The sequence below is a fragment of the Sphaerodactylus townsendi genome, linkage group LG08, assembly GCF_021028975.2.
Source record: "Sphaerodactylus townsendi isolate TG3544 linkage group LG08, MPM_Stown_v2.3, whole genome shotgun sequence".
Lineage (NCBI taxonomy): Eukaryota > Metazoa > Chordata > Lepidosauria > Squamata > Sphaerodactylidae > Sphaerodactylus > Sphaerodactylus townsendi.
The window spans coordinates 27,475,214-27,500,053 of NC_059432.1; the positions used below are offsets into that span (position 1 = coordinate 27,475,214).

The 24,840-nt window shown below is 43.9% G+C and overlaps 2 protein-coding genes across 3 annotated transcripts in view; one reads left to right on the top strand and one right to left on the bottom strand.

Annotated features, from left to right (window-relative positions):
• Nucleotides 1-3,778: 3,778 nt before the first annotated feature.
• Nucleotides 3,779-9,486, top strand: PCBD1 (pterin-4 alpha-carbinolamine dehydratase 1). Of its 2 annotated transcripts, none has more exons than XM_048505851.1 (4): nt 3,779-3,884; nt 7,076-7,207; nt 8,152-8,232; nt 8,862-9,486. In XM_048505851.1, exons 1-4 carry the CDS (start codon nt 3,882-3,884, stop codon nt 8,958-8,960), a joined length of 315 nt encoding a protein of 104 aa, XP_048361808.1. In that variant the 5' UTR covers nt 3,779-3,881; the 3' UTR covers nt 8,961-9,486. The 2 variants fall into 2 exon arrangements, with proteins under 2 accessions (XP_048361808.1, XP_048361809.1); XM_048505852.1 differs by having other exon boundaries at nt 3,854-3,979.
• Nucleotides 9,487-9,841: 355 nt separating this feature from the next.
• Nucleotides 9,842-24,840, bottom strand: part of SGPL1 (sphingosine-1-phosphate lyase 1) — a 57,587-nt gene continuing 42,588 nt past the window's right edge. The window contains 7 exon segments of the mRNA XM_048505850.1: nt 9,842-11,694; nt 13,225-13,345; nt 15,826-15,972; nt 17,990-18,228; nt 19,491-19,640; nt 23,801-23,899; nt 24,122-24,236. Of these exon segments, the coding sequence (XP_048361807.1) occupies nt 11,560-11,694; nt 13,225-13,345; nt 15,826-15,972; nt 17,990-18,228; nt 19,491-19,640; nt 23,801-23,899; nt 24,122-24,236 (1,006 nt within the window). The 3' untranslated portion in view covers nt 9,842-11,559.

Sequence of the window (24,840 nt, forward strand, 5' to 3'; positions counted from 1 at the left end):
CTAGGCAGCTGATTCCACTGTTGCACAACATTTACTGCAAAAGAATATTTCCTCATATCCAGCCAGAACCTTTCTCCCCATATTCTACTGCCAACAGGAACAACTCCCTGTCGTCCTCTAAGTTACAACCCTTCAAATCAGAGGCGTTCCTCCCATTGGGCAAAGTGGGCAGTTGCCAGAGCCCCTGTGTGGTGGGTGGGGCATAAAAAACTTCTGGAAGGTTGTTTATGGGATTTTTTGTATTTTCAGTGTTTTTCCGTTTTGGCCTGACGAGAGTGCAGTTTTTAGGCTACCAGCCCCAAAATTTCAGAGATTTTACGGGAAACTTTCCTGATGATATCACCCAGGTTTGGTGAGGTTTGGTTTAGGGAGTCCAAAGTTATGGACTCCCAAAGGGAGTGCCCCCAGCCCCCATTGGAGCTAATAGGAGATGGGGGCTACACCTCTGAGGGTCCATAACTTTGGACCCACTGAACCAAACTTCACCAAACCTGGGTGGTATCATCAGTCGGGTCTCACGAAGGTACTCTGAAATTTTGGTGCTGCTATCTTAATAATGGCACCCCTGACAGCAGGCACCCCCTAAATTTCCCAGATTTTCTTTTTAAATCCACCCCTTTCCTGCCAATGCTTGTTTTCTTTCTTTCTTTCTTTTAATGTCTCAATGCCCAATAAAGGTGGTTGTTGTTGTTGTTGTTGTTGTTGTTGTTGTTGTTGTTGTTGTTGTTGTTGTTGTTGTTGTTGTTGTTGTTGTTGTTGTTGTTGTTGTTATTATTATTAAAACCACCCTCTTCGGCATGGATTTAAAGGGAGACTCTGAGGTCCCCAGTTTTAACATTGAAAGGGATGCTGTTTCAGGGTGGGGGAGAATCCACCCCAAAACAGCATCACTTTCAATGTTGTTTAAACTGGGGACCCCAGTCTCCTTCAAAGATTAATTTAAAAGGGGAGATCTAGATGGTTTAAACACCATTGAAAATAATGCTGTTTGGGGGTAGATTCCAGCATCACTTGTTTAAACTAGGGAGCCCAGATTCTCCTTTTAAATCCACCTTGAAGGAAAAATCTGGGGTCCCCAGTTTAAATGACATTGAAAGTGATGCTGTTTTCCCCAATTGGGGGGACTGGATACAACACCATAAAATGTTTTCATAGCAGTAATAAAACATTTTGAAAGCATTTTGAAAATGTTGTCAAGAATATTTCTGCTGTGTGGCATGGCCCATTGCTGTGTTCAGATTTGTGATGGTGACTTTGAAATGACTTGGTGGAAAAAAAATCATTGTTTGGTCACGGTGGGAGAGGGTGGCCGCCCATGGGGGGGGCATCAAACTCAGGTTTTGCCCAGGGCTCCAGTTTGCCTAAGTACGCCACTGCTTCAAATGCCTAGAGAGCAATCATGTCCCCCTCAATCTCCTCTTTTCCAGACTAAACATTCTCAAGTCCCTCAGCCTTCTTCACAGGGCTGGGTCTCCAGGCCGCTGATCATCATTGTCACTCTTCTCTGCACCCATTCCATTCTGCCCACACCTTTTTTGAACTGACCAATGCAGTGTGAGACTATTACATCTTGCAATTTGGATGTCATCCCTCTGCTCATACACCCTAAGATCATATTAGCCTTTTGTTTTGTCACTGCATCACACTGCCTGCTCATATTTTGCTTACTGTCCACCCAAACCCCAAGATCTTGTTCACACACACTGCTATTCTCACGTGCTAACTGTTCATAGGATTGTCCATAGGGCAATAGTTTGGTCATGGGCTTTTGCTGTGGTAGGTCCAGTCCTCTAGAGTGGCTTCCTTAAATGGGTGTCAAGAGTGCCTTCACTCATTGCATTTCAGAAGGTATATAAGATTATTGTATTTCAGAGGATATTTAGTCCTCCGCAGCCGCCATCCCCCCTCAGCCCCACGGAGCAGGCAGTTGCCACAGCTGCCATCCCCCCCCAGCCCCACGGTTGCCTGCTCCGTTGGGCCATGGGTGTAATGCCCATTGGGCAAGGTGGGCATCTGCCCAGGGCACCACTTTGTGGGGGGCATCAAAATGCGGGGTTCATTTTTGGGTATTTTAGTGGTTTTCCATTTTTTGCCTGCAGGGGTCGCAGTGTTTAAGCTAGTGGCACCACATTTTCAGCGTATCATCAGGAGACTGTCCTTATGCTACCCCCAAGTTTGGTGAGGTTTAGTTCAGGGAGTCTAAAGTTATGGACTCCCAAAGGGGGTGCCCCTATCCCCCATTGTTTCCAATGGGAGCTAATAGGAGATGGGGGCTACAGTTTTGAGGGTCCATAACTTTGGCCCCCCTGAACCAAACTGCACCAAACCTGGGGGGTATCATTAGGGCAGTCTCCTGATGAGACCATGAAAGTTTTGAGACTGCCTTCGGAAATGTGCCCCCCCCCCACCAAGCCTGCAACCCCCATTGACAGCAATGCAGAAAACTCAATGCAGAACAAAGATTCTTGGGCAAATTTCTGGAATGTTCCTGCAGGGGGTGTATTTTTGGATGTATCAGCACCAAATTTCAGGGTATCATTTGGAGACTGTCATGATGGCACCCCCCCAAGTTTGGTGCGGTTTGGTTCAGGGGTCCAAAGTTATTGGACCCTCAAAAGGGTAGCCCCCATCTCCTTAGCAAAGAATAGGGGATGGGGTACCTCCTTTGAGGATCCATAACTTTGGACCCCCTAAACCAAACTGCACCGAACTTGGGGAGTCCCATAAAGTCAGTCTCCACAGTGATCTACAATTACAATTAGTGCTGATATATCCAAAATGCGCTTGCCCTGCAGGAACATCCAAGAAATTTGCCCAAGAATCTTTGTTCTACGTGAGTTACCTACTGTATTGCTGTCAATGGGGAGATACTGAAGCCTGAACGTTTCCAGGCTGGCAGTCTCAAAACTTTCATGGTCTCATCAGGAGACTGCCCTGATGATACCCCCCAGGTTTGGTGCAGTTTGGTTCAGGGGGGCCAAAGTTATGGACTCTCAAAACTGTAGCCCCCATCTCCTATTAGCTCCCATTGGAAACAAGTCCATAACTTTGGACTCCCTGAACCAAACCTCACCAAACTTGGGGAGTTGCATAAAGACAGTCTCCTGATGATACGCTGAAATTTCAGTGCTGATATGTCTAAAAATGCACCCCCTGCAGGCACCAATGTCCTGGTGCAAAAAAAATTGGTCGTGGTAGAGCGGCCGCCCATGGTGGGGGCGGGGGGCATCCAACAGGTTTTGCCCAGGGCTACAGTTTGCCTCGTTATACCCCTGCGTTGGGCAGAGGGGGTTTCTCTGCCCCGCACCACTGCCTCCTGCAGCGCGACAGGAGGCGGCACTGAGCAGGCGGAAGCTGCCATCCCGCCCTCGGCCCACCTATGGCAGAGGGGGTTTCCCTGCCCAGTGCCGCTGCCTCCCACAGCTCGAGAGGCAGCGGCACCGGGCAGGCCGCGGCCACCATTTCTCCACCGCCGGACGGAGAAGGGTTTTCCCCTGCCCGCCCGGGTGCCTCCGCCGCGCATGGGACTATCCGCCCACGATGTCCCGTTGGCGCTAAGCTTCTGGTTACCCCCATGTCCCCGGGCAAATAACGCCACTGATCCACGTCGCTCCTATATCGGAGCAAAGGCAATTCAATCACAGCTCACCCGCTCCCACTAGCACCAAACGCGAGAAAATGCCGTCTTGAATATTTATTCCCTGCCATCCCGCCCCTTCTCCCTGGCACTGGCCAACCGTGGCAGGCGAGGGCGCCGTGTGGCCGCTTTTCCAGCAGCGGCCGCGCCCTCTTCCGGGGGTGGGGGGGAGTAGCGGGAGGCGGGTGCCTGGGGCTGACTTGCTGCCCAGGTGGGCAATCTGGTCGAGTCGTTCGCCGCAGGCATGGTAAGTGAGGCTGCCGATTGCGCGAGGTCGACTTTGATACTCTCCAAGACCAGGAAGCTGCGTGTTGCTCCGGCGAGGCGCCCCCCGGTTGATAAGTAACCCAATTTAAGCACCATGTTTGCTTCTTAGAAGTTAGAAGGCTGGTTTGTAAAGGGTGGGTGGAGCGAGGCAAGATCTGGTTGCTGGCTCGGGGTTGACTCCATTGGAATCACTGTGCTCTTTTGTGATCTGCGATTCTGGGGTGCTATCCTGCAACCCCACAGGCCACAACTCTCTGGGGTACCATCGCATCAGTAACGCAAGGATGGGTGTTTAGATTCTGCAATAGGCTAGACTCTGTCTGAAAGCCTTCTGGGGATGTCTATGCTTAGACTAGCCGGTTCTGTCTAGGCTAAGACAAGACTATAAATCAGTTGCTCAGGATGGTTGGGGCCAACAACTTCAGTTATGGGGTTGGATGTAGAGGGGTGCTGGGGGTGAAGACGATACCCTATGCTGGGGTAACAAAGTCTCAGTTAAAGCTTGGAATAGCTGACTCTTTTCAGCTCCGAATAAGAAGGCTAGACTATTTTTTCTCTCTTTGCCTGATCTAGTTTCCATATTTGAGTTTATAGTGGGGTTAGAAAGTAACGTCGTTGTTGTTCCCACCCCCCAACTGTTTCTAATCTGCTGTAATATAATGCACGTGTCCTTGGAAGATCACAGAGAAGCGTTTGGAAAGCATTACTTCTGCTGTGTGGGAGGGATCTTGTATGCACGTTAGAGCTCTGAAGCAATTAAAATAGTAACTAGTTAACAACGGGGAAGTTTCCTTTTATACATTGATCCTGCCGAGAACAGAATTTGGAGTGCGAACCGGGGATGTAGGAAAACTGCACCTGAGAAGGGATGGCATTTTCTTCAAACAGAAGACGCTCAAAGCTTGGCGCTCTAAAATCCAATTAAGTAATGCATGCGATGTGCTGCTGTTGTGCAATGAGTGCTGCTTTGTGCAACCCAGAACTGGAGGTGGCGCTCGTTTCTCCCAATGGGAAAGCGGAAAGAAAATCAATAGGCTCCTTGCTTCATCTCTGCTATCTGATCTCCTTTGAGGCAGGATCAAGGCTGCCACGATGCCGCTGTATTGCTGGACTTCGGTGAAGGGAATCTGGGTCTTTACCCACAGCCAGACCTTCTCCCATTGATGCTCCCAGTGTGCACACTCCTGTCTTGAGCAGGCAAAAGGCTGTCTGTGATTCAAGAGGAGCCCTTTCCCACACTTCCTGCATTCTCAAATATTGTTGTCCTCCTAGCTGTACACTTCCAAGGGAGGTGTGTGGCTGTGCTGCTGGCCTCCTGTTGAGTCTGCTTGCCACCTTCCCTCCCTTCCCCGTTGCTAGGATACTTTGAACTAGCTTATCAAGTGATCTCTCTACAAGGGCACTGTCTGGAGCCTTTTTGTGCTGATCAGCCGCAGCCCTGTTTGCCCGTCCTGTTTGCCCACTTGCCCATTTTTACACAGCCAGACTTTTTCTTGCTGCACCAACCAAAGTGGAGCTCTACGAGCAGTGGGCAAGCAGCACGATCCATGGGTCCTGATCGAATTATGCCCGGCGTGCTGCTCCTTGACAAGTAAGGTGTTGCAGGGGCAGAGCTTAACAGATTTGCTTTCATTTGGATAAGAGAGCCCTAGAGATTTCAGAGTGTGTTTGTAACATCTGCAGTCCTCCCTCTTGGCCTTCTTTAATCTTCAAGTTAAACCTGTCCGGTTTCAGAAGGCGTCGGGGACAGACAGACTGATACAGGGTTTATTGGATTTCTTGTAGTTAATTGCCAGGGAGGGAGGAAAAGGCCAGCTTAATTGTGGCTGTTTAATTGCTGCCTGACAGATCCACGTGGATATAAATAAATATAGTCTAGAAAGGACTGTACAGAGTCCAGAGCCACTTGGGGCATTCTATTCAAATACCATATTGTAGCCTTTTGTTTCCCATTCTCATTCCCTGCCCCCTTTCAAATTTTATTTATTTACATTATTTATAGTCTTGCCTTTCTCACTGGGACTCAAGGCAGATTAAATGGGGTGAGTCAATGCCATTGACAGGCGGGATGTTCAGTAAATAATGCTATGGGATTCAGGTTGTAGAACCAAACCAGAAACCTAAAACAGAACTGAAGCAAATGATGCAACATTCTGTAGTAGGATCCTAGTTTCAGCGAACTATACACAGTAGTATAGACCACAGTCCCTAATAATTTTTCTTGCTAATTTTGTGAATCCTTCAGTACAATGCTGTGTGTAGAAAAGCCAATGCCAGGTGAATGCGAGCCTTTCTGACCAACTCAGGCTAGCCGTTCCACAAGGTGGGGCCAAAATGGAAAAGCCACACAATGTCACAAAAGCTGGGCAACCATTCCCCTTCAAAGAAGCATTTAAATATCCTCAATCATGCTGCCTGTTGTGGGTTCTCTGGGCAGTATGGCTGCGGTCTGGAAGTTTTAGCTCCTAATGTTTTGTCCGCATCTATGACTGGCATCTTCAGAGTCAGTTCTGGACAAGATGTGTTTGTTTTCATGGCACAGTGTGGAGCACTCTGTGTAGCTGGGTGTTTGTTTTGTACAGAAAATGCTGGGCAAGGCTGCCGCATTCCGAGTTGTTGACTATCCCTCCCAGCAGGAAGGAGCAAACTCATTAACCATTAACCAAACAATAAACTGGCTAATAGAGAAATGTTTTCCCATTCCCAAAACAGATGCTTGCTAGCTGCAGGCTCCAGATACCACATTAATCTGGATTAAGCTCTAACGTTACCAATGCATCAGAAACAAGAGTGATCTGTGTGAAGTGAGTTGCACAGCTGAGTTTGTTGCTGGACATTATAACTTTGTGCAAGCGGCAATATAAAGCTAGGTTATAAGAAGTCCCTGAACTGTTGTGAGATCTTTCCCATCAACTGTTACCTGATATGTGTGGCTGAAGGCTGAAAGGCCCGAAAACTTTTGGCTGCAAAGTATGTGCTGTGCTCCCCTACTGTGCATCAACCCCTCCGCCCAAATCAGCCATCCGATCTAACTTTCAACTATAATAATTAAAGCCGTGAATGATTGAAAGCAGGCTCCGGGTTGATACTGCAAGTGTGCCTTTCATGTCAGAGAAATTAAGCTGAACTCCCAAATCTCCTCAATGCCAGTGGCTCTTTTTTCCTTCCTAGGCAGGAAAAGCTCACAGACTAAGCGCTGAAGAGAGAGACCAGCTGCTGCCAAATCTCAGAGCTGTGGGATGGAACGAGGTGGAAGGCAGAGATGCCATTTACAAAGAGTTCCATTTCAAGGACTTCAACCGGGTAACCAAATTCTTATTGCATGTCTGTCGATTCTAGAGAAACTTTTAGGCACTTAGTTGCTAGTGCAGGTGTTGAGGCTGGCTGGGGTGCAAATTAGCAACTGCATGAGGTGGGGGAAGGAGCCTGCCGTGCAGCCCATGGACAGGGAGACGACCAAAGGAAATCACTTTAGTATGTGACTCAGACAGAATACTTGGGGGTACAGTTATGGCGTGGCATCACTTCCTTTGGGTGTCCATGCTTATAGTGCTTAGGACAGTAGTTCTCAACCTTCCTAATGCCACGACCCTTTAATACAGTTCCTCATGTTGTGGTGACCCCCACCCATAAAATTGGTATATATGAAATATAAAAAGGCCATTTTCCAATGATCATAGGCAACCCCTGTGAAAGGGTCGTTTGACCCCCAATGGGGTCACGACCCCCAGGTTGAGAACCGCTGGCTTAGGATCTTCTGCAACACTGCAAAAGAAATTGGGACACTTGTATGCTGTAGCTGTTTTCCATCAGCCTGTAAATACCTTCACCTGATTTCGCCATATAAAAGCATCATAAAGCCAGATCTTCCTGAAATCAGTGGCAAAGTATTGTTATTTGCATGATCCTATGTATGGCATTTCAGACCTTGGAAGGATTAATATTCCATACTCAGGTCATTTCATGCTGTTCTGTGGTACTAATTATATGAATAATCTAAGTTAGTAACATTTCACAACTTGTACACAAATATGGTTGGAGCCCATATTTCACATTTGCAGAGTACATTACCAAGTACATGCCGTAGGCATCGAGTGGTTTGTGTGGTGTGATCCCCGACTCCACCCTCATGGAAGGGGGACAGAGAAATGTTCCAGGGTCAGCCAAAGGCTGAGTAATTCTCTAGGAGAAATCCATGGTAAGAGCTTACAAGGGTCTTCCTAACTTATCTTGTACTTCATCGGCAGGCTTTCGGCTTTATGACCAGAGTAGCTCTCCAGGCAGAGAAACTGGACCATCACCCTGAATGGTTCAATGTTTACAACAAGGTAAGAGAAGAAACCTGGTCACAGCTCTCACAGTATTCTGAGTGACCGGCCCAGTTTCAGGGGTAAGACTGTTACATGCACTCACCTCCATTGCAGCAGTATGAAATGCATTCAGCAATCACACCATTGCCAGACCTCAAAAACAAGAAGGGTTTTGCCTGACACAGGCTGAGCCTCCCAATGCCCCCGGTTTGTCCAACACTCCCACCCACTAGTCGTTTATATACTTAACCCACTGGCAGACAGAATTACATGGGGATAAAAACAGGAAGGGGAAGGTTTCCTCCCGCTTCTTTTCCAAGGCAAAGCCTGAAGGCACTTTATAAAAGAACAGGGGCTACTGGCTGTTTGAAACCTTGGCTGCAGTACAGTAATATGGTGTGTTCCTCTCTTCAAAGAAAAGGAGTTGCTTCCCGTGCTAACAGTGCTTCAATGTCACCTGGAACTCCCTTAGAATCAAACTGAGTCAGGCTTCTAGGTCTTTTGATGCCCTAACAGTTTACCTGTTCATGCTGATAGGGAGATGGTGTGCTCTAGAGTGCCTTAACTCTAAGTCTGCCAGCCTTGCTGCAAACTGGTTAGATTTCAGTGTGAAATGTGGTCTAACTAGATGCTTTTTTGTATTGCAGGTCCATATAACCCTAAGCACCCATGAATGTGCAGGCTTGTCTGAACGGGACATCAACCTTGCCAGCTATATTGAGCAAGTTGCAGGTTCTTTGTCTTGAAACGTCAAGTACATGAAACTGCCGCCCACCCCCACACACATACGCACCTTCTCTTGTGTCTGAACAGCCTCTTGCCAAACATGACCGTCTGAGCGAAAAGATGTTCATCTGCTTATCAGTATTGCTGTTTCTTTTCAGTCACAGAACTCAACCTTGACTATACCTCCCACAGTTGCCTTGGTCAGGGAATCCATCATGCTGAGCTGTCTTACCCAAGCTCTGACTTTTTCCTAACCTCTGAAAATCTCTTGCATCAAGTTGCTGTACACAATGTTGTTAATCTGTAGTTCTCCAAGCAGTATTGCATTAGCCCAATCAAAGTACAGTTGTAGAATTACCTAAATAAAACTGCACTGTATATGGTTGAAGTGTTTACAATAAATTTCTCGCTAACCTTGGTTTTCCTGCTGGAGTAGAGGCGCAATGAAAACACAAGCCTCTTCACCACTGCTACAGAGACTTGTGTATAACAGCTCATCACTTATTTAAAAAACTTTTAACAATAAATATATCCTCATCCACCCCACCCCTTGCTTGCTTTTTAGTTTCAGCTCAATAACTGATACAGATTTAGTTAAGTCTTGTTGAATAGTCTAACGGCTTCGTGTTGATGTGTTTGGGGCTGTGTAGGGAGGGATGGAGGAAGGGGAAAGTGAGGATGGGGTATGAGTCTGAAATTGTGTGCATCGAGGAATGCTGCTGTAGATTTCGTTGTGCGTGCACAATGACAATAAAATGCTTATGCTTATGCTTAATAACTTCTACATGTAAGACCAAAAAACCTTAAAATTAACCTACTTGGGAGTAGAAATATTTTAAAAACCCTGAAGTCTGCATAGTTACATGAAAGTAAACAAGAATTAAGTACTGCAAAGACGATATCTGTTGTGAAGCTTTCTTTAAATAAAATCTAAACAGAGTTGTGATGCTCAATTTGACAAGAAAACTCAATGCAAAGTTTTGCCAAAACATGAAACATTTTCATAGTTTGTTAATCCCACTTAATTTTGGATCAAGTATACAGTGACAATATTTCCCTTTCACAAAAGGGAAATAACAGTGACAATGTTTCCCTTTCACAAAAAACAAATGGGAGAAAATACAGAAATTTATATGTGTGCGCCTTTTGAAACCAGGTTTCAGTTCTTCATTCAAACAATAGTCTTCAAGTTGCTTTGCATTCAGCATATTCAAGACAAATGTTACACTGAACAAACATTTCCCAATTTCAGACTAGTGAAGACTAATCAGACCTGTCCCAAATGCATCAAGTTGAAAGTATTTATAATCAACCATGCTTCCTTCAGTTTCTGGTTATCCCTTACTAGGTTTCCATAAGGTAGTACAATGTAGTGGTATTCAGAAATAGCTAAAATCCTGATTTAAAACTACACTCCACCCTCACTTCAACACTTGGAGGAAAGCTAAATCTTACTTGGTTTCTTGAAAACCCTGTCATAACAAACTCCTCTGCAATGGGGCTAGAGCTGAAAATGATTATAATGCAACAGGGAAAGCCTGTGAAGAGCTCTGGCTGGGACAACAATACATGGAGGATGGAGTGTATTATACCTGAGGCTAACCTGCCACTGAAGTTACTTTCAGTGTAGTACCATCAATAAGTTTATCAGTCAACAGCTGATCTTTGGCATCCCAGAAGGGCTGCTATCAGCATTAAGGCAAACATGTAAGTCCCCTCTTGAAAACAGACCTAACTGTGAGCACAAAAAAAGAACAATTCAATAGAGACCACTGCTACATAAAGATGATCATTTTGTACTCAAAAGGACAGGTAGAAAGTTGACTTTTGTGCCATGGCCGTACAAAAACTCCCAATTACAGAACTGGAGTCAATCCAGGATCTGGGCTTTTCAAAGTACAACGCTGGCTCCCGGGAATCCCAGTTAGATTTCCTAGTATGCCGCCTGCAGCATCTTAAATTAGTGCAAACCCGTCTGATTATATACCGAGGAATGAAGAATCATTTTGCTTGCAACGTCTCCAAAGATATGCTCAGCTCAACAAGAGCAGAGGTGGTATTGTAAAAACTCAAAATACAGTAAGGCTATAAGCTAAACAGAGTGTGGGGGGGTGGACAAAGAAGCACAACAAGTGTTAGACCAAATTTCACACGCTGATCTAAAAAACCGTTCTTCATTCCACCTTCATTCTGGGAAGGAAAGTTTTTCAGAGGTCAAAATGAATAAAACGCAGGAAAGAGTGAACCACAGGGTCAATTAAAGTGAATACAGCAGGGAATGAAGAGATTTTGAACAAACACCTGAGTTACGAGGGACTACGCAATGAATTAGCCACGACTTTCTTTCAGGTCTGTGGCAGTGTGCACTAACTTGAAAAAAATACAGCGTTAGTATTAAATTTCTGTCTATTGTGAAAATTTACAATTAATTCACAACATTCACAACTAACAACCAAAAAACCCTCTAGTGTGATGTCTGTGGCACTTTCAGACCAAGGGATGTCACTGTGCTGCCATGCGCCCTGCACTTGCAGGAAGAACAGCCATTAAAAGACATTCTCTTTCCTCAAAACCTTTAGAATACCGCCCACTAGTTGGAAGGCACAAGTTACTGTGGAATCAGTGGGATCCATTCACGAGCGTGGAATCAGCAGAGAGGGGCTCCGTGTTGTACAAGGCATCCAGGAACACATGAGAAATATCTGTGATCATACTTCTGTCTGGGATGGTTTGGGCCATACCATAGATAGCACCCTATAAATTCAAGCAACAAAAAATAAAGTAAAATTAGATCTAGACTTTCATTATAATTCAAGGAATATCACAAGCCACAAAGGAGCAGAAAAAGACAAAGCACTGGGCCCAGATAGACTTACAGCAATGGAATTATTTTATTTTATTTTATTAAACTTATAGGCCGCCTATCCCCGAAGGGCTCAAGAGAATTTAATATAATCTCTGCAATAAGTTGTGAATGAAACAAGCAAATATTAAACTGGATTCGTTGCCACAATCTCATAGACTCATCTCACTGTTAAATATGAACAATAAATGTTTTACTTATGGTGAAAAGATTAATAACATAGCACGATTAATCCATGAAGATTTGACAGACTTTGTATATGAAGAATAATGTCTGTTTTTTAGGTAATGCAATAGGATATGTGGAAAAAAGGAGAAAGAAGCAGTGGTTATTTTTTAGATGCAGAAAAAGCATTTGATAATATACCCTGTCTTTTTTTTTTTTTACTGAAGATGCTTTGAAATTTAAATTGTGGCACACGATTCATGAACTGAATACAATGTATTTATACAAGACAACATGCAAAGATTTTAATGGCTAGATTTTCAACTATTAGATTTCAAATTGAAAAAGGAACATGTCATTATCTCCAGTCTTTTATTCACCAACAATGTGGTGCAGTAGTTAAGAGCAGGTGGACTCTAAACTGGAGAACCGAGTTTGATTCCCCACTCCTACACATGAGTGGTGGACTCTAATCTGATGAACCAGATTTATTTCCCCACTCCTATACATGAAGTCTGCCGGGTGACCTTGGGCTAGTCACAATTCTCTCAACTCTCTCAGCCCCACCTACCTCACAAGGTATCTGTTGTGGGGAGCGGAAGAAAAGGAGTTTGTAAGCCGCTTTGAGACTCCTTACAGTTGAGAAAAGCAGGGTATAAATCCAAACTTCTCTTCTTGTTCTAAAAGTACTGGTGACTGAGATCAGTCAAGACTCCAAAATTAAAGGACTGAAAGTAACTGGAGAAGAGTCTAAAATAAAAAGCTATGCTGGTACTGACAATTTCAAACACAGCTGTTGATGCAATATATAATGGAAAAAATGAAAAATTTGCATCCCTCTCAAGATATAAAATTAACAGGAAGATGACTAAAATAATTTTGACATTCTTAATGTGGTAGGCAGAAGATATTAGCAACATAACAGCTTGAAGTACGACTTTAAATCCAGTTAAATGTTTGTGAATAAATCTGAGCACAGTAAATGTTATACTTCAATCAAAGAAAGAAAGAAAGAAAGAAAGAAAGAAAGAAAGAAAGAAAGAAAGATAGATAGATAGATAGATAGATAGATAGATAGATAGATAGATAGATAGATAGATAGATAGATAGATAGATAGATAGATAGATAGATAGATAGATAGATAGATAGATAGATAGATAGATAGATAGATAGATAGATAGATAGATAGATAGATAGATAGATAGATAGATAGATAGATAGATAGATAGATAGATAGATAGATAGATTGCCTTACCACCCCAGTTGTTTTGGCTTTAGGGTCCTTCATAATCTCAGAGACAGACTCTTGGATGTCGTTCACGAATTGTTGTGCCACCCCAGGTTTTGTGTGCAATAATGTTAGGGAAATATGGATACTAGGGAAGAGATGGAAACAAGAGAAAACATTAACTTTTTTTAATAATGAAAGAAAATATTTTTGTTGTGTATACAGCCTTTAGAAAATTGATGGGAAATCTGAACAGTATTTTTTTTCCACCATCCAATACATCAAGAGAATATATGGAATTCCCAGATTATATTTGATAGCCACCAAATTCTGGATGCTGCATTACAGAGTCATAATTGGTTTCCTGGTGATCATCTTCCCTACTTTCTTAAATAAGGTCTATAGAGAGATGACATGCTAACAGCTCTATGAGCACAGAACATTCATAATATAGAACAGTGGTTCTCAACCTGGGGGTCGGGACCCCTTTGGGGATCGAACGGCCCTTTCACAGGGGTCGCCTAAGACTCTCTGCATCAGTGTTCTCCATCTGTAAAATGGATAAATGTTAGGGTTGAGGGTCACCACAACATGAGGAACTGTATTAAAGGGTCGCGGCATTAGGAAGGTTGAGAACCACTGATATAGAACATGTGTGAACAAGTTGTTTAAAACAGTGGAACAGTTTGTGCATTAACAATATCATTTCAATTATCTCATTCTACCTTCAACTGCAAGAGCCAATAATCTGATAACAGAGATTCTACAAGGAGATAGGTATAACTAGGGATGACTGTAGAAACCTATTTAACGAAGTCCCTCTTTTAAACTGGTCATCAGAGGTAGTTCTGGTAAGCAATCCTGTTAAATTCCGACACAGAGTATCCAAGCCCAGAAATTAGTTCACACTTTGCAGAAATGATCCAGGTGTCTAGAGAAATGGTGCACTTCTAGACTCGGGGAAGATTTTCTGACACTCAGAGGACTGGACAGACCTCCTCCTCTAAGATCTTGAGGCCCTGTATGATGAAAGTTCATGAACTAAATCCAACAGCAGATGGGAGGCAGAATGTACTTCCTGGTCCCCCATCCATACCTCTGCATCTGGTTCTGACCACATCAAACTATCATGCGTTTGATTAGAATTTGTTGAAATCTTTCAGTACAGCTTAAAAATAAAGTGGGTAAAAAGGTGCAACATAACAGAACATTCACAGGAACCAACAATAGTCTTAAAATTGCCCTTGTAATATAAAAACTGACATCCAAATATTTAATGGCTCTAAATCCGCAGAATTCACATTCAAGCATTTATTGTCTTGCGTGAGCACACCTCTTAGCATACTCCCTGTCACAATTGCGCTTTATCCCTGCCTTTCTGAAAACGAGAAAAAGGGTAGTACAGCTAAAATGTAAAGGAACACCCGTATTCTAGAGGAAAAGAATTCTGCTCTTTCAACAGTGATCTGAAAGCCTGCCTTTCACAACACCAACTACTAACTTCACAGGTGAGTCACCACCTAATAGTATTACCGATTGTGTGAAGTGTGCATGTACCTTCACAGAATGAGATCACCAACAGGGACAGGGACAGGGACCTGGAGAGCAAACTTGCTTCCTCAAAAATGTTAGATTCATGGAAGTCTTATACCTTTTCCCCATAAGGCACAAGAGACACCAACAACAACACTGAACTTAGATCTAGTAGATATCTTCAAAGTGCCACCAACAGTGTTATAAATAAGGCCTAAAAAGAGATATAAATTAAAGCACAAATTGATCAAATCTTATTCATCTCCTTTTTAGACAAAGCTGTGGAGAAACCTTTAAAAACTCATTTTGATTAAAATTTTAATAGTCCTATTGGAGACCAGATAAAGCAGTTTGGAAAGGATCTAGCCCAGTGATGGCGAACCTTTTCGAGGCTGAGTGCCCAAATTGCAACCCAAAGCCCACTTATTTATCGCAAAGTGCCAACACGGCAATTTAGCCTGAATACTGAGGTTTTAGTTTAGGAAAAACGATTGGCTCCAAGGCGCGCGTTACTCAGGAGTAAGCTTGGCGGTAGTCGGTGGCTTTGCTTTGAAGCAACCATGTAACTCTTCCAACGGGTGAATCACGACCCTAGGAGGGCTTACTCAGAAGCAAGACCCATTGCCAGCAACTGAGCTTACTCCCAGGTAAAGGATCACGCTTTAGTTCTTCGCATGAAAATCAGTGGGTTTAATAGTGCTTAACAGGGTTACCTACACTGCTTCCCCAAAACTAGGTCTTAGGTTTAATGCTAATAATCGAGCCCAGTGGCCCAGGCCAGCCTAGATCTGGGGGGGGGGGGGACTCTGTTTGCGCGTGCCCACAGAGAGGCCTCTGAGTGCCACTTCTGGCACCCGTGCCATAGGTTCACCACCACTGATCTAGCCCATGAGGAACCAGTCATCCATTTCTGCAGTAGAGGATGCTGTCTGAATGCTATTCAAGATTGACTCCTCCTCCTCTGCAGTAGACATTATATATCACACTACAGCAGTATAAGTGTTGACACAGGGAAATAATTCCTCGACAACTGCTTCTTGTCCCCACCTCCCAATTGACGATCATCAACCACACTTAGGATCACTGTAAACTCACCTTGAAGGGAACTGCAGCATAGTTAAAGACCATCCTTTAGATGTTAACATATTTCCCAACCGAAAGATGTCAAATGCGTCAGACCCCAAAGCAAGCACGGATACCTCAGGTTTTCCAAAGATGAAGATGTGGTCAATTTTCTTCAACCTTCATAGAAATTTTAAATGGTATAGTTCATATTATTATTTTATACCGGAAAAAGCAAGCAAGAGGCACGCACGAGCTTTCTTTCTCTCCCCATCTCTCTCTCTCACTCTCACACCCACACTCAGTTTGGGTAACAATAATCTTTAGAAGCCAGTACAGACCATGCATTGCAGTATATTTTATTCACATTACTGTGTTCTTTCTATTTTTGATCAAGGAGCACCTTCAATCCTCCCTTAAAAGGGCGCAGAGTGAAGGAAGAGGGTGACTGTGGCTTCCAAGGGCAGCCAAGTCAGTAATCTCTGCAGTTCACCGTTCTTGCCTACATCTCAAGGCTCTAAATGTTGGCTCATTAGGGTGCTCCAGGATGAAGTCTTGTAGACCAAAATGCCTCCATGTTTATCAAAGGAAGAACCAATACATTTGTACTGACTACAGAGGCGTACAACCTATAGCCGTGGTGGCGAACCTTTGGCACTCCAGATGTTATGGACTACAATTCCCATCAGCCCCTGCCAGCATGGCCAATTGCCATGCTGGCAGGGGCTGATGGGAATTGTAGTCCATAACATCTGGAGTGCCAAAGGTTCGCCACCACTGACCTATAGGGATGTGGGGTCCCCCATATCCCTAGCCACATGCCTTTTGGTTACTTGGGGGGTGCCAGGTGCCTCACCCCTCCCTGCATAACCAAAAGGCATGCGCATCAACCACACGCCGCCACCAAGCCCACCCTGCACACAGGCTTTTAGGAAAAGGAATTATCTCTGGGTGCCATTTTCCCCCTGATTTGCCTCTGACTGACTAGAAGACGGTCTTCTAGGTAAACTGAAAGAGGCTTTAGCAGACTATTTCAGTACTGTGAATTAGAGCTTGCAATCCCACCCACAGGTATGGGTAAATCAATCAGGCAATGCCACTACTAAAGTGGTAACATTTCCAAGGCAGAAGGCAGGGCAAAATAATGAACTGGGGACAAAGAAGAGATGGAATATTTTAAACTATGACCTTCAGAAGATGGTTTTGGCAACGTGGTTTACAACAACTCTGAATCTGAAGAGAGGTCCTGTCTTCAGACAGCATCACTGCCAGTTCCTGCTCTTCAGGAACTAGATATGCTGTCAGTATGTCCTCAAGCTACACCAGTTAGGGAAGTTATAAAAAGTCAATAGAATGACTGAGGAAAAAGCCAAAGTGGGAAGGAGACCATTTTTCTCAGCTTCTGTGTGCATGTGCCCGCAACCCCACGCCCCAAAAAATCCTTAGTGGCATTAGTGCATAATATGTATGTAGATCAACATATCTACAGCATCTGGGTCCCAGAACAAAATGGCTTCAAAACAACATAAAAGAGCTGAATTTATTATTATTATCATCATCATCATCATCATCATCGTCGTTGTTGTTGTTGTTGTTGTTATTATTATTATTAAATTTTGCATGCGCAACCCCCACCCCAAAATCCTTAGTGGCATTAGTGCATAATATGTTTGTAAATCAACATATCTACAGCATGGGTCCCAGAACAAAATAGCTACAAAACAACATAAAAGAGCTGAATTATTATAATAATAATTATTTTTTTTGTTCAAAATCACAGCTGCCAGTTCTTCAGCTGTTTGTTGGCCTTTCATAACAATTTGAGCCTCACCCAGATTTTAAAGGACATTGTATGGCGTGTTGGCATAATGTTCGCAATTCTGAATCCCAACTGGGCTGCCTTGGTATTATTATTATTATTACATGTTGTTATTGTTAGCTATTATTATTATTATTGTTGTTATTATTATTATTATTATTATTATTATTATTATTATTATTATTATTATTATTATTAGCAGTAGTAGTAGTAGTAGTAGTAGTAGTAGTAGTAGTAGTAGTAGTAGTAAAATCCCACCCCTCCTCTTTTGGGCTCAAGGTGGTGTACAACAATTATATAAACAATAAGGGCTGGCCTGTCTTTGTGTAAGCAGAGGGAGGAAATGAAGTGGGGAAAGATACTGAAGCCAGTACATACTCTGATTCAATAAACCGTGTAGTCGAAATTATCTTCCTGGTAGCATCCACATAGCCATCTTCTCCCAAGAGCATCATAGTTGCCCAGCAAGCTGCAATGATGCCACCAGGCCTGGAGCCAGTCATGGTAGGGGAGGCATACATTCCTCCTTGCCAGTCAGTAGCCACAAAAAACTGATAGTATCGGTATTTCTTGTCACTGTACAATATCACTGAAGAGCCCTTTGGAGCGAAGCCATACTGTGAAGAGGACAGGGGGTTCAAATTGAAATATGAGAAGTTTACACAAAATTTCCAAGCAAATGCTTTAATGTGCCAGGTAGTCTATTTCAAAATATTGGCCTGAACCCAACCAAATGCTCTTTGTACAGAAAACGTTCCCACATTCTTCTCCGCTGCTCCTCCAGTCCTTACAGACGCTGGGAAAACGGACTTCCTTCGGACTAAATTATGTTACCCACTTTCCCATCTTCACTGCAGACCCACAATCTATGTGACAATGCTTCAAAATAGGTTCTGTGACTCCAGGAATCAGGAGGAAGAAGGGACGGCAGGAGCTGTAGAGAAGAATGGGGGTACACACCGGGTGTCTACTGTGGACTAGGCATGAGCACCGATAATAATTACAGATAAATTTTGCATTCAGGTTTTTTTAACCTGGATTTTTTCAGACAAAGTTAAATAAAGCCAATATCCATTGGCTTTGTTTGACTATTACTGAAAATATTTGGGTTGAAAAAACTTGAACTCAAAATTCTTCAGTTCTCCCCCATCATTTCCGCAAGCCCCTGGGGGGTTGGAAAACAGTGCGAGGAGATCCCAAGTCCATGTGGGCTTGGAAAAGGGGGGGGGGGGGCAAGTGGAGACTTGAAAAAGGGTGAATCTTACTTGGCTTTTTTTGGCACCACCAGGTATATTCAGCTTTTTCTAACGTGAATGTCACAGTAGTGGCTCCAGTAATAATTAGTGAAAACCACGAATCACCAGAAACAATCCAGGAGATAGTTTGGCTTTTCAAATACACCTGGAGTTTTTAATGTGATTTAAGGTACTCAGATCAAGCTTCCAAGCCTACTGTGGACCTTACATTGGATACAAGCCAAAACAAAAATCTGTCATAATACAAAGCATATAAATTGTTTAATATATCAAGCCTCACATATGTTCCCAGTGCCAAACAATCTAGATGCTACAAATCTGGTGTTCAATTCATGTCTGTATTTTATCTATGTTTAATTGTGTAGAAATTCTAGTGCAGCCGGCATGCCTGATTTGCATCAAAATGGTAAATATGACATTCCAATTGGTTTTAATGAAATTTGTTTTCAAGCACAAAACCTCAGGGCTGAAAGAAATGTAAATGTCCTCAACTTCAGACAATGGCTTAAGGAGCTATACAATACAAAGTTAGCTTTAGGAATTCTAACACTGCTTTCAGATACACACAAGTACGTCTCATCCAGTTTGGAAAGTGCAATCAAGTCAAGCTTCTTTTCACTCACTTTGTGGGTATCTGCAGAAATGCTGGTGACCCCATTCACTCGGAAGTCAAACAGATGTTTCACAGGGAATCCTGCCTTCTCCATAAAGGCAATGAGAAAACCTCCCAGACAGGCATCCACATGGAAGGGAATCTTGTATTTCACTGCCAGCTATTTTTTTAAAAAAAGTAAAAACTAGTTTTAATATCTTAAGCTAAACCAAAGCGACACAAAGTAACTTCTTGCTTGAGTCTCAGCCTCAAAGTACCAATTAAATCTCAATCATACACTTGAAAGAGTCCAAATATTTTTCTCCTCAAAGATCTGAAAATGCACCATTTTAAGCGGCAGACTGCAAGGTTTTGCAACAGACCTGCTGCAAGCTAGCTTTACTGGGGAAAAACCCAATCCAGAAATTACAAGTAGGACAAGTAGGACCCAAGAAATCCCCTCAAGTTACATATTCTGCTTGTTTCCCATGTTCCCCAGAAGGCAGCCCTGTCAGTTCTTGTTTCATTGACTGGACAAAATACCGCACTTACCCCATCTCAACAATAACACTGAATGTTGGTGTTCATGCTTGGCTACCTAAAAGAGTATGCATGAGGAGGAAGCAGCCTTCTCTATGTATAGGGGAGCAGCCGTGAATTTTTTCAGCACATTTTTATTGTGCTGAAAGAAAAAAGGCCCCGACTTAAGACAAGTACTATACAATGCGAGTCCAGCTGTATTTTAAAAATATTTTAGGGTTTCTTTACTTTGTCGCTGCCTAAATACCAGGCACAGAGCGTGCTTTGTGGCTAGCACAGGGGTCGGGGAACCCAGCTGGCTCGAAGCTTGAGCACCATGGCTTCCTGACGCTACTTGCAGTCTTGACTCCCCAAGCGGTGGCTGCTCTTCCTGGGGCCCTCAAGTGTTAGCTCACGAGGCTTGTCTCCTGCCACTGTTTAGAATCTCTACTTTCGGCTCCTCCCTCCCTCCCTCTCTCCTCTGTGTGCTGGAAGGATCGCTTTTGCCTCCCCTCCTCCCCTCCCTCCTCTGTGCCGGAAGAACGCGTTTATGCTTGGCCTTTTACTTGTCGAGGAAGAACGCTGGAACCTTTGGCGCTGCGGCTTTACTGCACCTTCGGGCCACCCCGTCGCCTGCGTGCCCTCCCATACACCTCTGAGGCATGACTCCCTACACTCTGCCATGGCTATTCATTGTGCAGTCCAGCCTTCGCCTCTGAGGTGCCCAAGTCAGCCCAGGGCAGCTTCCTAGAGAAGCAGTGCTGCCCTGCTTTCTCACCCACAGTTATCCGAGGGGATGAAGCTGAGAGTCACCCCGCCTCAGACTTAACCCGAGTAGTCAAGCGGGCAAATCTGAGCCCAGTTATGGCCCCAATGCCATGGCTGCCGCAGCGTGCAGCAGCTGGAAGAGGGGAGGGGCGACATGTAGGAAACCCGGGGAGAAGCCACTTGAGCGCTTGACAAGGAGCTGCTGCTGCAACTGGATGGCCCGGCAAGGCTTGGCTGAGTGGCTGGGAGAACAGCTGAGAGAGTAGCTGGAACAGGAACGCCTCTAGGAAGGCAGCAGTGGGGAGGCTTCTTTAAAAGAGATGCAGAGATGGAGCGCAATGCCCAGGCACTGATGGAGGGAAGGGAGTGGGTGATGTCAGTTGGAGAGAACTGAGAAGGACAGGGACAGTACCGTAGAGTCAAGAAACTAAGGAGACTGTGGAGAGGAGGAGGGAGAGAAGCAGAGGACAGAGAAGCGGAGGAAGAGAGAGAGCAGAAGTGGAGAGGGCTAGGAGAATGGAGTACCTGAGAGAGAGAGTAGAGAGAGAGAGAGAGAGAGAGAGAGAGAAGTAGGAGAGAACTATATGAGCAAGAGAAGCAGAGAAAGGAGAACGGAGGAGACTGAGACGTAAGAGTCTCAGGGGAAAGAACCACCTCCCTCGCAGAGCCTCCTCCTCCTCCCCTGCCAGGGACTCCTAGACTCTGGGGACAGGGAGGGAGTGCTGGAAAGGCAAGTCATAATGACTATATAAGCATGCATCCTTTTAAAAGCACCCTCCCAAAAAAAACCTCTTAGAACGGAACAGAATTAGGCAGCCAATGTCTCAGTTCCTCCCCATCTCCATTATTATATTCCATATTTATAAAATATATTTATTCTTTGCATGCACTCAGTGCTCAAAACCATAGAGGGAGTATGGGTGTGTATATGGCTGGCTTTCTGTGTGTGTGCAGCCCGGCATGATGTACGATGAAAGCCCATTAAGCTGCTTTACATAAGCTAACACACTATAATTGGTAAAAAAAACAAATGTATACAGTGTTATCTTTTCTATTTTAAATGTCAAAAAAGCATTTTAGGGTGGCTCCATGTGTTTTCTTCCTTTCCGTGGAACGCGGGTCCAAAATGGCTCTTTGATAAGTGTAAAGGTCCCCTACCCCTGGGCTAATGGCAGTAATGTAATTTCCAGGAGTATCACTCAGGTGACACTCCTGATGATAGCAGCGCTAAGCTCTTGGTGAAGTTTGGTTCTAGGGGTCTTAAAGTTGCATGGACCCTGCTAAAGGGGTGTCCCATCCCCATTGTTTCCAATGGGGCCGAATAGTAGATGGGGGCTACATTTTGAGGATCCATAACTTTGGACCCCCCTGAGACCAAACTTCACACTAGAAACTTGGGTAATATCATCAGATGGAAGACCTCCTAAAGATAATCACTCTGGAAATGTTGAGTACTAAGCTAACATAAACAGTTTTTCATTGTTTTATACCATCCTTTGTTCTTAAGTTGACCCCTCTTTCCGTTCCCTTCTATTTCACAGAGATAGTTTACTGTTTTTCTTTGAAATAAATATTAAAAAACATTTAACCTACTGATGCCTCAATTAATGTAGTTTTATTGGTATCTATTTTTATTTTTGAAATTTACCAGTAGCTGCTGCATTTCCCAACCCATGACTGTATACGCATCGCGAGTCAATAAGTTTCCTCCTGCATTTTTTTGTGAAAAATTAGGTGCCTCATCGACTTATATCTATGGTCGACTTATGCATGAGTATATCACTGATTATTCCAGTTTTACTGAATCTGTACATCCAAACATTCATTAACACCTCTAATAGAAAGTCTATCACCAACAGCTTATTTAGTTATTATTTTATTTCATCAGAAAAAAATTATGTTGCCTCTCCAGGAACCTGTCCAAGGCAGGATACAAAACAAATAGAAGCAAAACATTAGACAACAGTAATTAAAATTCGGAGGGGGGGGGACCCTTAGCCCAACATAAACCACCTAAGGCCATCGACAGACTCCACTGACATTGTATTTAAAATAATAGAAGTTCTCAAGGCTGAAATAGCCAGTGGGCAAATTGATCAGAAGAAGAAAAAGAAGATACCAACAAGATGCAAACAACTCATAGGCCCATTCCACACATGCAGAATAATGCACTTTGCAGCTGTGTGGAACAGCAAAATCCACTTGCAAACAATTGTGAAAGTTGATTGAAAGTGCATTATTCTGCTAGTGTGTGGAAGGGGCTATAGCAGTGTTCCAGGGTAAGAGGCTGAAAAGGAAGCCAGTGAAGCCATTGCTTCTTCTGCTGAAGTCTCCTTCAGCCAGCATCCTCCTAGTCTAAGAGCTAATATCCTGCATTAAGCCTGTTTCTGGCTCAAGCTTCCACAAGCTCCGCTTGCTAGGCTATCCAGGTTGCTCATTAAAAGATCAACCTCTTATTCAAAAGCCTCCATCATCTAACAATGATCTGCATATTCTCTCTCCGAGAGTGAGAAGGCAGGTACATTACTTAATCATTCAAACACTCTGTCATAGCTGAGGGACATGATTCACCCTCCAACCTGGCCCCACATGCACCAGTCAGCAGCAACATCTGGCAGCAGCACAGAACAATGCCTATCAGGGCAGGGCAGGCAACTTTGCAAAGCCTTTTGCAGATAGATCTAGGCGGCAGCACCAGAGTTCTGCCCCGAGCACATTTCACCCACCGGCTGGCCCAGGAATTCCTGTGCAAAGCATCCCCCCTACTGTCCCCATAATTCCTCTTCTGGCTGGCCTCCCCTACTCACCCCAAAAATTTCCCTCCACTTCCCCTTGATGCTTCTACCACCCCAGGGAGGCAATAGCACCCACTTTGGGAATCCCTAATCTACAGAAAGTGGAGAAATCTTGCACACTGAATTATGTTCCCTCGCACAGCCAGCAATGGTAACCCACGTGAATGCAATTTTCTGGACTGCAAAAAATGCATTTATGTTTCCCATTCACCGGAGAGCTACAGCAATTGCGTGTCAAAGTGCTGATAAATGCCATTACCTCTGCTACCTCCTCAATTGGGTCTATGATCCCATGAGGAAACTGGGGTGCTGAACAGACTAGCATTGCAGTATTCCTGGAAATGGCTCTCTTCATAGCCTGAAAAAAAAAGAACACCACATTAAGAGGGCATGATCAGCTACCCGACCTACCTTACATATCAGCCCTCAGAACTTCAAGAAAACCACATAACACAAAGGATATAATTTTAGTTCATTCCCCATTCAGAATAATGCTGTTTATTATTTTAACCCAGGACCAACTATTAGTGGATCAATCCTAAGCACAAATAACAGCTGTCTAGAAATACTGGAGTCATACCTTCACATCTACTTTCATATCCTGAATTCAAGGGAATATGTGCGCAACTTCTATCCCTAAAAGAAATAAATGAGCAGCCTTGTCAAAAGCCGCATGGGCGCTCACTGGAGCCAATCTGGAAGAGAAAAAAATGCAACGTACATCAACAAATGAGTGCAGATGATTACAATCCATGCTCACATTTCTGCCTTTTCCCTGTTTTACTAGAGGGGGGAAAAAACAGGAAACTGAGGAGAGTCATCCAACAGATTGCTTAAAAAATGATCTGATCCTCCGTGGCATAAGCAAAAGACAAGGCTAGCCAGCTAACATGTCAAAAAAACAGACAAAGGATGAAAGATGCCAGGTAACAGGCTACAGCTTTGTTGTCTTGTACAAAATGGCTACACTGACACTACTGTCTTCTCATAATGTGACCAAAGTACAAAACTGATTAGAAAAGATAATAACACTACAAAAAGTTGAAGGCGGCAGGAAAAGAGGAAGACCCAACGTGAGATGGATTGACTCTCTAAAGGAAGTCACAGCCCTCACCTTGCAAGAGATTCCCTGAGACAAGGCCAAGTTAATGATATGTGACATTGTGGAGGACATTTGATCTATATGGTCACCAATGGGTCAGAAGCAAATCTTGATGAGCGTTTCTTAACAAGTCCAAAGTTCCAAAAAACCAAACAATAATGCTGCTGTTGTCACTCCAGCATATTTTTTGTGCCTTT